Source organism: Diabrotica undecimpunctata, chromosome 5, assembly GCF_040954645.1.
Source record: "Diabrotica undecimpunctata isolate CICGRU chromosome 5, icDiaUnde3, whole genome shotgun sequence".
In the NCBI taxonomy this organism is placed as follows: domain Eukaryota; kingdom Metazoa; phylum Arthropoda; class Insecta; order Coleoptera; family Chrysomelidae; genus Diabrotica; species Diabrotica undecimpunctata.
The window spans coordinates 103,148,697-103,164,849 of NC_092807.1; the positions used below are offsets into that span (position 1 = coordinate 103,148,697).

General features: G+C 32.2%; 1 protein-coding gene across 5 annotated transcripts in view; it reads right to left on the minus strand.

Annotated features, from left to right (window-relative positions):
• Window positions 1-16,153, minus strand: part of LOC140441595 (diuretic hormone receptor-like) — an 890,067-nt gene that overhangs the window by 35,633 nt on the left and 838,281 nt on the right. For 4 of the 5 annotated variants that reach the window (XM_072532430.1, XM_072532429.1, XM_072532431.1 and 1 more), the window contains one exon: window positions 6,909-7,075. In XM_072532430.1, coding sequence (XP_072388531.1) covers window positions 6,909-7,075 — 167 coding nt within the window. Of the gene's footprint in view, window positions 1-6,904; window positions 7,076-16,153 lie in introns of those variants that run through there. The other variant, XM_072532432.1, reaches the window with a different exon arrangement.

Consider the following 16,153-nt stretch of genomic DNA (forward strand, 5'->3'; position numbering starts at 1 on the left):
AAATGACGTGTAGAAAAAGCAACAGAAGTATACTTGCAACAATTTATAGACGATATAGATGAGGAAGTAGACAAAAATATCGAAAACTAAGAATCAGATGAGGACTATGTTCGGCAAAACAAACCAGATGGAGATGAAGCTTCTGCCGTAGAGAAGGTTTGTACTGATATCAATAATAAGATTAAAATCGATACCGACGACAACGATAGTAATGATAAAGATTTTCAAGGAAGTTCTTCCCAAAGTGATGTTCCGGTTGCAAAAGATAAAACGATTAAACAACGAAAATCGTTTACTGCAAGTCAAACACTAAAACGTAACATTTTGCGTGAAAAGACGAGTACGTTCTACTAAAATTCTTTCCATTAGAGGTACATTCAAATGTTTCTTAAGTGATGTAATGTGTGACATAATTTTACGCGAAACAAATCAAAAAGCTAATGGCGTTTGTGAAAAGTATATTGCTGAAAACCCCGACAAACCTGGAAAAGTTTGGAAGTCACCCACAACAGAAGAATTTGATGTATACTTAGGTATTCTTATTACAGCAGGAGCACGGCATTCAAATTCAGAGCACTTGAAAGATTTATGGAAAACAGACTCTCATCCTTTGTACCTAGCAAGTATGGGCATAAATCGCTTTTGGAGCATCAGCAGATTCTTACGGTTTTACAATGACAAAACGCGTGCAGAACGTTTGCAAAATTATAAAGCTGCAGCTATCATAAATATATTCCATCGTCGCAATGATAATATACGTCGTAACTATGTACCGTCGGATTGTCTTACTGTGGATGAACAGTTATTTTCTTTTAGAGGTAGGACAAGTTTCACACAATACATGCCAGCAAAACCTGCCAAGTATGCTATATCAAGGTTTGATGAGTTTGTGATGCCTATAATTCGTATCCACTTACTGGACAAATTTATACCGGAAAAAATTCAACTGGACGTGAAACTAATCAAGGTGAACGCGTAGTAAAAGATTTGTGTTACCGATACAAAAATTCTAGACAAAACATAATAATGGATAATTTTTTCACAACTCTTCCACTAGCCCGTCTTCTGTTGTCTTGGAATTTATCATTAGTTGGTACCTTGAAAAGAAACAAACCATATATTCCACACGAAATGCTGCCTTTGTTAGAGCATGAGCCTAAATTGTCATTACACGGATTCAGTGGAAATTGTGTTATAATTTGTTCATATGTACCAAAAAAAAGCGTTATCTTTGTCAACAATGCATGACAACGCTAATGTAAGTGGCTCAAAAAATAAACCTGAAATAATTCAGTTCTGTAATAAAACTAAAGGAGGGATAAATAACATGGACAAAATGGTTTCTCATTATTTCACTAAACGCAGAACTTTGCGTTGGACAGTAGTCTTCTTTTACAATATCCTAGACGTAGCTTGCCTAGCAACCTATTTAATTTATACAGAGAATAATTCACAGAGCTCTACTGAAACTAGTAAGCGTAAAATTTTTTGACAAGACTTAGGGAAACAACTAGTGATGCCTGCAAATTCTGCTAGATATAAAGTACCAAATGTATATCGAAATTTTTCATCAACGTCAGGACTAAGCGCATGTTAGGAAAACCTCTACCTACAGATTCAAGTAATACAGCAGAGTCATTACCTCTTCGAGATTCCACTGGATACCTCAAAATTGTTGGAAATTGTTACATTTGTATGTCTTTAGCGAAAAAGCGGCCAAGAAAGACACGAAAATCATGTAATGTTTGTAATCGTCCACTATGTAACGAAAACTCAGTAAATATAAGTAAGTGGGGACACTGTGTTTGAAATGTAACATTTATTTCTGTTTCTATATCACTTCTATTGTAAAAAAACTAGACACAGCTTCATAAGTTACTAAACATCAGTGTTACCCGGGTGCCACGGGTGTGGACGTAATGGTGTAAAAATTTGACAGGTATTTTTAATATATTATATGCATTTTTTTCTTTGGTTTTTATTATAAATCTCTTCGTTCTAAATAATTTTAGGAAAAACTAGAAGCTAGAATAAAAATAGTTATACTATCGCCAATGATTTACATAAAACAGTTACCAACGATACCCAGGTACCTGGATATAGACACAAAGGTTAAATAAAAATCCCTAGTGATTTCATTACATTTGTGTAAGCCACGTATTTATTTAATTAAATTTCGCAAATTACGGAAAACTATGTTGTTATGTGTATATAACCGAATAATCTAGTCACCATTTGAAAATAAATTTAAAATATCTCTGCAATCCCTCTACGTTCACTGTTATGTTCCTCTAATAGCTGATTGTTTAGAGCAAACCCATTTCCAATTAACCTCAATGTATGTAGGTCGTTTCCTATTACTCAACGTGTCCAATATCTAGATTAATTCAAATAGGGCCGAAATGGAAAATTTATTTAATAATAATTATATACTTGAACAAAGCATTTAATAAACATTAATGAAATTATTATTTTATATTTTGACTTACCAAAGGGCGATAATTTAAAATTTAAAAACTAAAAACTTGTTTCCCGTGTTTAGAAGGTTGAAAAGTAGCCTGAATAAAATCACAATTTGTTGATAGCTCACTACAAGTTTAACCCTAATTAGAGAAATGAAATACAGAGAGGATAGGTAATACGATATAATAGTAAAAACCAACCTGAAACTGACGGTTTAAGATGTTTTCGACTAACCCACCTTGTATCTGAAGGAATACAATACCTTATAATCCTATTAGGAGGGTATAGTGAATGGTAAGAGATCACCGACCAGTGTCGTAGAGTATATGATTGAAACATTTATTTGAACTAAATAAATATATTTTTTAAATTGTACTTATGTTAATTGTATTTTTTAATTAAACTTGTTTATTTTATTCAAAAATAAAAATTTGTTGCCATTTGTAAAAGATACATTTATTTAATTAAGGGAAAAGGCGCCAAATGTCGCCTGGCAAAATTTTCAATGTGTTTTAAATGTATCCATTATTTTCGAATCCGGAGAAAACTAATAAATATTTTTGAAAAATTTAAAAGCAGAATGAAAGATTACATTATTACTGAGGGCAGAAAGTCCCTGAAAACTTCTACAATGTTTATTTTAATATGTTATGTAACAGAGATGGAAATAAAAGAGAAAATATAGTATAATTTTTGAAATTGAAAATATTGCATGCAAAAGAAACTTTTTATTTATTCTAATAAGTATTTCATTCTGCCTTTAAATTTTTCAAGAATGCTTTTTAGTTTTCTCAGGATTTGAAAAAAAAATGGATACATTTAAAACACATTGAACATTTTGACAGGCGACATTTTGCGCCTTTCCCCTTTAATACCTTACGATTACAACTACTATTACTTACCTTATATAATTACTATTAGAAAACTATTCAAATTCAAAATAAATAGGATCAACTTCGGAATCTGAGTCGTCTTGAGGGTTAATAATTAGCGGCTGTGTCTCTACGGTAGCATCAATTATGTTATCAAGATCCCACATTTTTTGTTATTCTTCTATTACATGTCTTACTGCATCTTTCCAGTTTTGTTCTGTAATATGTTGTAAAGACTCTTATAACAATTCACGTACAGCTTGTATTTTATATGATGTATTTTTTCTAGCCACATAACTTTTCATTTGTGTCCAAATGAGTTCAATTGGATTTATTTCTCAGTGGTAGGGTGGAAGTCTAAGGACTGTGATGTTTCGCCTTTCCGCCATTTTGTCAACTACGTATTTCTTGAACTTAGATTTGTGTTGCCGGCAATTTTTAAAAGTTCTGCTTTTACCATTCCATCTTCGTAAGGTAGATACTTATTCCGCAGCCAGTCAAGAATATCTAATACTATAATTAAATTTGGTGGTATGTGTTCAATCATCTGCTCAAAATACTCTTCGAAAACATCAGCTGTCATCTCCTCGTGATAGTCTTTCGTGCTTTTGGACTCAAATTCCAACAAACCATGCTTAACAAATCCTTTTTCACTGCCAATGTGAGAAATTATTAATCTACTGCCTTTACCAGAAGATGGGGAGAAACCAGTAGACCAACCTTCCATAAAGGCTTGCCTGGAGCTTAATATATTTTTATCTGACCAGATTTTTTTAGAGTATGACCTGAGTTTACCCACGTTTTATCCTGGTAGAAGATTGGCCTTCCTTCAGCCCGGAATTTTCGAATGGATCTTAGATAATTTCTTCTCCAACATATTATCTCCTCCCGGTCAATCAAAAGTGATTTTCGGTCTGATTTCTCCCACCGGAAATTTAATTCTTTTAAAACTTGCCACAATTTAGTTCGTCCAATATGAGGCAAATCCGGGTCGTCTCTAACTTCTTGTAAACTTTTGTTTAGGTTTGGTATTTCTTTTTGGAAAAAAAATCCATGAATTTTCCTTCGAATACCATTTTTGGCAAATTCATCAATTTCAATAGGCTTTTTACCTCTTTTTAAGTGTTCGTTTGTGTTTGGGCTAGGTATACCATGTTTTTTTCTTTCTGATAGGAACCTATATATAGTTGACTCCCCTACGCCAGTCATGTTGGCACAACTTTCGACTATGTTGCGAACAGTGTTTGTGGGATTCTGAGCAACCAGAGCATCGTGAACATTCAGGACAATAGTTTTCTCTCTTGGTGAATAGACAGACTTACTGACTGTACGCAACAGTTCCGGTGTAAAACTTGATGATGAAGCCATCACAAACAATCCAACAAAACGAGCACGAGCGAAAGGTACGTATATGTTCGTAGGTATATGGAATAAAAAATCACTCACGCACTGCATATAATTCGCAAAAGAAATATTCGAGACGCTAATTACTGCCGTAGACGCGGAAACTCTGACGGGCCGTAAATTACATGCGATCAAAAACGTACTAAACAAAAAAATTGTTTTCGTTCGTAATAACTTTACCCTTTCAAGTTAAGTTTTGAATATAAACTGAACAGACGAGGCACGTGGCTAAAGCCGGCATCTTTATACCCATTATAATATTAAAAATCTGAGGAATTCCATCCTAATTATCTTGCAACGAATAGTACCTTCGGATATGAATTCCAGGTTTTCTACTAAAGTGATTAAACGCGAAGATTAGTATTGAAATATCCAAAAAAATAAGGTATTCTTATTTACAAAATTGTTAATGGTTAAATTCTTATTTTTATTAATATAATATAATAACCAACATTAGCAACCAACAGTATTAAAACATTATATTATTATTTAATGAATAAACACCTTAGGAACGCCTATGATTTACGACCGTTTTATGAGTTTGAGGCACATTTCGTGCTATCAACATTTTGTGAGCGGAGTATATGTGAAATAACATGATTTTTATGAATAACCTTGTCGCCCGTGAACGTGATGAGTGACTCACGACAATGAGCAATTGGAGGCTCCCCCCCCCATTGCATCAGCTGCGGTGGTTTACGTTACTGGACTGGTCTCAGTAATGTTCTTTCCGAGCGCTGTAGTAGTATTACGGAAATTTGAGGTGGTATCCTTCGACATTGCATTTCGTGCTTTATTGCTGCGTTGTCAGAATGAAATCGAACAAGAAAATTAAAAAAGACTTGAGAAATATAATTTGAAGGAGTAATTTACGATTTTGGAAAGTGTATTTATTCACTGTACAAAGATATTGCGATATACTGCGATATAAATAAATAGATGTTAAGCAAGAATATACGATTTCGTCAAACCACTTTAACCAAGCACTACAAGATAATTTCAAGAAACTATAAAATGAGGAATATAAAATCAAGATTAACAAAGAATACTGAAACCACCCAAAATATGAAAACTAATTTAGCGATAACGATGTTCAGCGTTTAAACGATGAATCACTCTCCCAAATAGTGAAATTATAGCATAAGTTAAAATTTTTCTTAATAAATAAGAGAATTTTTGTAATCGTTATTTTAACGAAAAAAAAAAAGAACACTTTGGGACACTTTGTACATAAAAGAAATATGTATGTATGTACATATAGTGAAGAATAAAAAACAATGCAAACGATATAATCCTGGGCTTCTACACCAGTCGCTCTGATGAGTATTTCTAAGAAGAAACACGTATAAGCGAATAGTGAAAGCACTACACGTCAAATCAAGTCTTAACTGTCTTTTCTATATTTTACTTATATTTTTTGATTTAAAATTTAATTTGTACAATTTTAATGACAGCTCCAGAGCAAAAGACCAAAATAGCAAGTATAGTGTAGATTTTCAAGATAAGCAAAAAATTCAATTGTATTGGTTTGTTTCTTGTTCTCGACCAGACTATATACCAGTGTAGACAAAACGCCTCAAAAGCAAAAACGAAAATTCCGTTTGCATAGGGAAAGACCTTTCTTCGTTCCATTTCCGGCTCAATTCTTTTGAATAATAGCCGTCTCGGCAATTACTGAAAAAGGAATTTGAACATTTTATATAATGGAGAGGATTCCCAAGACATTCTCACTTATTCGGTATATATTAAGCGCATCGCGCTTTATATTTTACGTGAGAGATGTGAGTATATGCATGTGCGTTTTTAAAAATAAATTAAGTCTTTAGGACCATTAAGAAAAGTTGGTCCTATAAAAACAGTGAAACAATGAAAATATTTGTTTTCTCTTTACTCTTTACCATCATTGTTTTTCTCCCCCTTCTAATTTTGATCAATATTTTTTGCACTAGCTAGTCAATGTTTTAACAACAGTGATTTTATTAATTGCTCTGACTATGATTATCATCACTACTGTTTTATCAATGAGAAGAAATAAACTAATTACCTGGTTTCAAAAAATCTGCATGACAATAATAAATGCTTTTATGCAATTAAACAGTAGAAAAACATAATCTCTTTGTAAAAAATAATTAAAAAATAAATATAAAGATAGTAAAACGATACTCTTACCTAATACTTTCAGTTCTAGATCTCGGAGACCAGTCTTTGCTTCTACTTCCAGATCGAAGACTCCTCGGTCCCAACGATCTCCTTGTTTTCCAATTCTCGAAATGATGCCGGAGAGTGTTTTGAACTTCTGTGTTGAGAAAACAGTAGAAGAGTGCAACGGTGAATCCCTGCAAAGATATAAGAGAAATTAGTATCACAATGAAAGAAACCTATTAAAATTGTACCTATATTTTCAATTCCCCCTATATCTTCTCACATCTGTTTTAAATTCTGCAATATTTAACAATAAATATTTATCTTACACGCTGCTAGACGTGATGAATGTGACAAGTAAAGGGGCACTGCCGTGAAAAACTCGGTTAGCAAAATATATGGAAAACTAATAGAATATAAAATAGAAAACTAATATAAAGATATGGAAGCTGAATAATTCAGCCAGATTCAGGGTAGGAAGATCAACAGTTGATCACCTATTCTGCATTACACCAATTATTGAAAAGAAAATTGCCGTTAATTATCTACCACCATACATCTATTATCTTTAGACCTATGAAAAGCTTATGACAGCATACCTCAAATAAACTATGTTAAACCCTGGAAAATAACACCACAAGCATAAGTTCAATAAAATCAATGAAACAACTATACAATCAATCCATGTGAGCAACCCAAGATCCACATGAGTTCGGTTCTGAATCGAAAATTGTAATGTTCCATTCAAGATGGACTCCGAATACCTGCAATATTATCGAGTTTAATGTAAGTTATACTTATAGTTATAGTTATAGTGGGCAGACGAAATACATGGTGCGGCGTTTTACAAGGATTGCGTGCGCGGCAAGTGAATTAGAACTTGTGACAAACGAGGGAAAAACCACATATATGTTGGTATATAAAAACCCCCGAAGTATCCAACAGAGAATTCAAATTAACAACCACTTTTACACTACCATTTGCCGTCCGCGCTCCAGTTTCGTCTAACAAGGCTATTCAGACCGTGGTTTTGAACTTTAAAAGTAGTTGTTCAACATAACAGAAGAGATGTGGTAGTTTCAGAACTGCTCGCACACCACAGAATATTAAAGCAGTGCTTAACTTATTACACGCGAGTCCTCTATTTTGTAGTATCATCCGTACAAAATTTAGATTGTGCAGGAACTTGATGTTCGATATTATCCCATCCGACTAGGATTTTATGAACAAATGTTGGAACGTATTAATCAAAACAACAGCTAGGTGCATAATCTTTGGTTGAGTGTTGAAACCCACTTTCATCTAAGTGGGTATGTAAACAAACAAATTTATGCTATTGGTCTGACAAAAATCTGCGGCAATTACACAAAAGACCCCTTTATTCAAAGAAGGTAACAGTGTAGTGTGCAATTTCTTCGTAAAGAATCATCGGACCTTTTTTTAAGAGAATGGGCACGCAGTAACAGTTAACTTTGATCACTATTCAGCAGGGTGATCTAACATGTCACATCATATCACGAGTATCAATGGATTTACTAAGAATATTGTTCTTCAGCCATCTGATAAATAAAAACGGCGGTATTCCTTGGCCACCTTGTAGTCCGGTCCTCTCCCTATACGGCAACTTTTTTGGGAGTATCTAGTCGAAAATGTTTTAAGGTCAACCTAAGAACTATCGAGGCTTTGAGAGAACGGATACGCGGGGAAAATAGAAGCAGTACCTCTAGAAATGATACTTTGTACCATTTTTGCAAGAATGTGTCCGATAAACTAGAGGCCTTTTCAATATCATCTTCAAATCGCTGAATATTTCGTCACTTACACATTAATTTTTATCTGTGCAGTATAAGTATTAAATTTAATAAAAATATATTTTTCAGTTTTTCTCTCTTGCTTTAAAATCGCACCGTTTCATTGAATCACCTTGTAGAAAAAGACGAATATTTTACGTTCATGTAATCTTTACACTGGATTTTATATTCAACTATTTTAATTTTCTCGTATTTACTGTTGAATTCAATCCCAAAATTAAATAAACCTACTCACTTTCCTAACGCTAAACCCACTGTTTCTTATACATCAACTTTAAATCTTCTGAATTTAATCCTAGTTTACCAAAGTAATATTCCAAGTACAGAAAATTGTTCCAACTTTTATTAACTTGAAAAGTTTTCGGATTTGTTTCGTGTTTCGAATATGGCATTGAAAAAGATTCACACCAGATTCACTTTGATATCTAATAAACAAAAATTTCATAAAAATAAATCGAATTCTTTTTAATAATAATAAAAAAGTAATAATAAATTGAACATATTCAATTACACGTTTACACAATTACACAATTGACGTTATTACAAAGTTGTAATAACGTCAAGAAATCTAATATTTTGCTAGCTGAGAGCTGGATTTCTAATTCTATGGTTTAAAAAGTTTTTTTAACAGAAGTTTCTGTAGGGGGAATACCATTAATAAGATGTTTTACGTCAAGTAAAATTAATGTGGAATTATTGGGTATCAGAGTGGAGCCATACCTCTTTTAGTTTGTAAGCCGGGCGATGCCGGCTGGGTGGCTACGTTCATCACGCAACCAAACCCCCGACATCCGAAAACCGGATGTCTCCTGCTGGTCTGTTCCTCTTCATTCCAATCCGGACAGTAACAAACCAGTAGCATATGGCCCTTTGTGGCCCGATGGTGGGCCAGCTAATATCGAGCGAGATCCACCATCCCCCCTCCAGTTACCAATTTCACCAAGCAAAATCCAAGGCAATAATATATATATATATATATATATATATATATATATATATATATATATATATATATATATATATATATATATATATATATATATATATATATATATATATATATATATAAGAAAAAGTTTAAAAATAGTTAAAATATAGAAAAATGGACATTCACAAACATATACAGACAAAACAAACATCTACGCAGGTTAATGGTTAAAAACCATACTAGACAAGCATAGACACCTCGATAGGAAGAAGCCGGTACTTACACACGAAGTAAAATTGCCATAAGTCACTTATGCTAAGACCTCATAAAATGAATATGAATATGGATACTAGCCTGAATTGCCTTTGTAATAAAATTGCGGACGTCAAACCTTGATAGGTTAAAAATTCTCAGGTCACGAGAATTCGACTGACACCATGTTCCGCTAGCTCCAAGGATGAGAGGTGCCATGCAAATGGTTTTCTCAGGATATCGGGTTTGCATGATTTGAAGGAATCGAGGCTGAGTGTACAGCGCCGTTTTATTGGCGGCGGCTGTACTTAGGGGTTTAGGACCCTCCCAGCTGACGGCACCGTCCACGATACTTACCCGCTCATCCTGTTGCGCGACAAGGTCAGGTATCGTAAGAGTCCCGTCGGCGCATCTTCTTCGGTTCTATTAAATTTAATATTAAGTTTGAATTTTCTAACGCCAGTTTAATTTATTTTTGATACTTTTCCGTCGGATCTTTGTTTATTGTTGTAATATTTTGATTAATTAAAAATTCTGTTTTCAGTGATTTATTTGTAGATCATCTTTTCTTTCTGTGTAAATTATGACCTTGCATGTATTAGCATGGCAACATGGCAATGTTACCAATTCCAACGGTAACTTAAACATCCTAATTTTTAATAGTACATTAATGTAACATATTTGTAAATTTATAACATTTAAAGGGTTTTCACCCATATATTTTAGTTGCTCATAGCATGTGCACTTTGTTACACTGATGATGGAATTTACATTCTGAAAACGTTCTGTATTTGTGATATAGCCCGTTTGGGTATTTTATTTAAACCTTTTACTAAAATTTTGAAATCAAATTTTTTTTGTGATACATGGTATACAGCCAGCTACAGGAACTTAGTTTCCTAGTGGACACTAGATATACTTTTATATCTATTTAATTTATAAATATTATCCCAAACGGTCAATAGTTATCCTTCATCTTATTTAATAAAATTGAAGGTTTTACACAAACAAACCTTTCAAAAAGTTAAGTATCCACTAATGGTATTTATTTGTAAAAATCTCAAGAAAACTTCAAGGATACCGAACAGTAACTAGATCAAACTTGGATAGAATTTGATTTCCCAGGATAATGTCATTTTACGTTTGGAATTACCAACTTTTACCATCGATCTTCTAAATAAATCAACGACGGTTTAAATTAAATTCCGATATTAGGGGGAGTGTATGTCGAAAGAGACAAAACAGCAGGAAAACAAACTTAATTCAAATAGGATAAGGTGAATTCGAAATTTGATTAACTTGACTTTAGTTGTGTATAGGATTTTCTCTCGAGATTATGTGGTTAAGGACTATTGTACTAGAAAATAAAATACTAATTCACAAACTCTGTCTAATGCGGAAGATTTTCAATATAAAAATATAGATAAAAAATATGAGTTATAAGGAAGACAAATAGTCTTCTTCTTCGTCTTTTAGTGCCATACTCTATGCAGTGTATAGATAGCAGCAAATAGTTTTGGTAATAAATTGGATAGATTGTACTGTACCCACAATGATAGCATCCACTATCGAAGAAGATGTCTTCTTCGACTACAGAAACCACAAAAGTATTGATGATGGTGGAGCAGCCTCCACCCCTACAGGATGGAACGACTCTCTTTTGGTAAAAATATCAAATAATGCTTTAAACGAAAAATAAAAAAATTGAAAAAACATCTAATTTCAATCGTTTATTTCTTAATCAATTTTTAACCTATGAACTGACCACTAAAAGTATTATTTTTTGTAAATCAATGCACATATAAGTGTGCTCAAAAAAATGTTGTCAAAAAGATGAAGTGAAATGAATAATATCAAAAATAAAAATAAAAATTAAATTTTTTGATTTTTTTAACACTAATTTGGATTTATTTGGGACAATTTAATTCTCTACAAAAAATATATCAAATATTTACTACAATGCATAGTTTTTGAGTTATTGTCAAAAATTTAAAAAGTGGATAAATTTACCCCGATTTCAATGACTTAAGGCCCTGTTTGGTAGCACTCTTTGATTTTACCATTTCCAGAGGTCAATTGACCCTATGAATCAATAAAATTGTTATTAAATAACATGTTGAATAGCCTAATATGTCTATTCCATTTTATTTTTTAATATTAAAATATTTGTACTTGTTTTGATATAACTAATAAATAAAGCGCCAACGTCGCGACTGAATAATCATAGATTACAATTGCCCTTCGAATCAGAATCTGATTTAGGGAAACGTTTGACATTAATAATATCAATAGAACACGCTTCTCACAAGGGAACTACTAAAGACTAATACATTTAAACAAAATTAAGTTAGACTCTGTAACGTTCTGGGGGCAATTAAATTACGTCACTCAATCAGAGACGGTCTCGTATTTTAAAGACGCTAACGGTGTTGACAAGTTTACGATAAATGTTTTGAACTACAAGAAATACAAAATGTTATATTACATGCACATTCTATCAGTACCTTTTATATCTAGATTTCTTCGTGCCGTATTTCACTACTTTTCTAATCAAGGATATAGTGCCTTCAGATACTACTTGTGCTATATTTGCTACAATATTTGGCAGGTTGTTTAAGTAGTGCCAAAAAGGTAGAAATTAATTAATCCTCAATTTTGCCACAAACAATCTTGTAAAAATAAGGTACTAGAAAGTTTACCTTTGGTCAATATGGTCAATATGGTTATATCAAGTCAATGTGTTGCCGAAAAATTAAATTTTGAGTTTTATTATTATTTAGTTTAAGTTTATTTGCTAAGAACCATGATTCAGCATTGGAATTTACATACTCAGACGTGATTTCTAAAACTGAACGATTTTTATATAAAAAAAAAGTAATGTCATCTGTAAATGAAACTGTTTTAAATGGAGCCATGAAATTGGGCAAGTCGTTAACATATATTATAAATAATAGAGGGTCCAGAACTGATCCTTGTGGAACTCCATACTTTATCTGCTTACATTCAGAGAGACAATTTTCGTACTTGACTGCTTGGTATCTATCGTTTAGATACGATGAAAAAAGTTCCAAAGGAGTACCTCTTATACCGTAAAAATGCAGTTTTTTAGCAAAATATCATGAGAAACACGGTCGAAGGCCTTTGAAAGATCACACAGCGTTATGGCAGAGAGTCTTCTTACAAACTCTCTCTGATGAGAGAGTAAGATAGGGAGTGGTAAGAAACTCAAATTAAATTGAAACGCAACCATTTTTGTATATTTATCGTCCTTACTCGACGCAATGAGTACAAGAATGATGGTAATTTATATGGGTAAATTGTTGATGCATTGTGGAATATAAATATTCCCAGCATCGCTCTTAATGGCTTGATTAAGCGTGAGTATACAATTTACTTTAATTGCTATCGACACGTTTAACTTCACCAAAAAAATGTATTTTAATCTGTATTTATCGTTTTATTTTTTTTTAGAGATTTTTGAAGCGACGTCTAGAGGCTTCTAAAAGGACAAGTGACGGTGTGACGGCAGCTAGCGCTTGTGTATCTGAACGCGACATCAAAAACTGGTTTAAAAATATTGAAAACTATGTTAAAGAAAAACTTTTAACTGATCCATCAAGAATTTTTAATGGAGATGAGTTAGGATTTCAAATATGTCAAGAAAACGCTACTGTGATGTTTACGTTTTTAGCAGATGGTTAAATTTGCGTGCCCATGGTTATTTATTCTTATCAACATATTCCAGATGATCCAATAATGGTTGGATGACGGCAAAAAGATTCTATCAGTACATTGCGAATGTTTTTTTACCCCCACCTAATTGAAAATAATATTAAGCTTCCAGTTATTTTTTTTTTGTAGATGGGCACAAGAGTCACTTAAGTTGCCAATTAAGTCTATTGTGTAATGAACTGCAGATTGAAGTAATTGCACTTTATTCTAACGCCACTAGGATTTTAAAAAACCATGTGACGTTCCTATTTTCCGTCCACTAAAAGAAGCTTGGCGGCAGTCAGTGAGAGAATGGAAAGAACAGCATCCAGGAGGGGTAGTGAATAAGGTTGTATTTGCTTCTATATTGGAGCAAGCTACAAAAAGCTGTAACACTGCAACAGTAGTAAATGGTTTCAAGGTTTGCGATTGTTTCTTTTTAAAAAAGATGCTATTGACTACAGAGAATGTTTACGTAAAGAAGTATTAAAAAATGTAATTATTTCAGATCATCCAAAAAAACCCAAGATGGACTATAATACTTTTGTTAATACCTTAAGTCCTGAAAAAGTTTATATCTTAGAGAATTTAAAAGAAAAATTTAAAAGAATAATCTACCTAGCGACGATAATTTGAATTTGTTGTTTAAAATTTGGAATTTTTTTGAACATGATCCAAAATATTCGGATAACTTAATGGTTCTAATAATAGAGACACAAACATTAATATGTACACATACATATAAACAAATATAGCTATCATATCTCCCGTTAAAAATACTGAAATAAAAACATCAGAACAAAGTGGTATTGAAAATGTAAATATTTCTGAGAGTAGTAGTACCAATGATATCCATATTCAACAATATAAAACTAATGTTTATGACTTACCCTTTACAACTAAAATTATTGTTAAACACGAATAGTTGGGTAATTTTCTAACTTCTCCCACTGTACCACAAATAAAAAAAGGGTGTGGCAGTCCAGTGGGACTGCCGGTGGAAGTTACACTTCTATACACGCATTCGCCGTTACAAATTTATTTTGGAGTCAATCTGCACAATCATTACATATGTAATGCTATGGGTAAGACATAGCAAAAAGAGAAACAGAATTAATAACAACTTACTAACAATTAGTAAAGAACATTTGACCTGTAATAGGAGTATAGTAAATGAAGGATTGAATCAATATTTTGATGAAAATGTATATTTTTATTTTCATATATGTATGAAAGGAGTTGAATGCAAAAATTTTTTAACACATACTCTGCAGTAAAATTCATTGTTTATTTTGTTATTAATATAATAATACAATACAAATTAAAATTCAATATTCATCAGTATTTAAAAATGACAATAATATACATAACTTCTCTACTGACGCATATATGTTTTACCATTATACATTTACCATGTAATAATATTAATAGAAAAGTCCTCCCCGACTGGGAATCAAACCCCGGTCTCCCGCGTGACAGGCGGGGATACTGACTACTATACTACCGAGGACATGACACCATCTTATTTCAAAATTGACAGTTCTAAATCATACAGTAATTTATTAAAATTATTATTTTGAAATACAAAAGACTAATATAATTATTAACATTTAATAAATAATACAAAACATATCACATAAATAATAATATTAATAAATATTTTATTATATATATAATATTATATGTATATATATCTTTATACAATATATATATATATATATATATATATATATATATATATATATATATATATATATATATTAAATTATATATACAAAAGGAACATTTTTATTCTGGAGAGAGGAAGAGAGAGAAAATATATCTTCTGTCTCTCTCTTACTCATTATCTTACATATGTAATGATTTCACAGATTCACTCCCATACAAATTTCCAACGTGGAGCGCGCGTATAGAAGTATTACTTCAAAAATAATCGTAATACGGAACGACTTCCTTTTGCTATTACATCTGCACGATATCAAGAAATGTATCACGAAAAAAGAGTAGTTAAAAGAACAGCTGGGAAAACACAAACAAGAAAGCAAACTAAAAAGAGAAGAAAAATGAACCAAAAACCAGTGTAGCAACAAAAAGAATTCAAAAAAAGTCAAATGTTCTAAATTCAAATGATATTTAATCGAATAAATTAAAATGCGATGACTGTAGTCTTTATTATCACGAATGTTGTATTCCTGTTAAGCATAGACAGCATATACCTAATGATGGTAATCTATTTATATGTCACAACTGCTTCAATCTGCAGGATAGTGATTCCGAGACTAATAACAGTAACCAAGACAATGAGGATGAAGACATTGACGAACTTTTCACTTAATACAAAGAAGCATAAAAGCAATTATAAAATTTAATTGTGTCAACTGTATATAGGTACCCCATGCCGCACAGAAATATTTGGTTGTTCTTGTAATTTTCATTTGTTTCTAGTTTTTTATTGTGTTAAAGCAGCTGTCCAGTAACTAATTTTGAATAAATATATATTGACAAAAAAGATTTAACACTTTCTTTTAATCCTTTTAGCCATATTGTAATAAACTGTTTAGACTACGTTT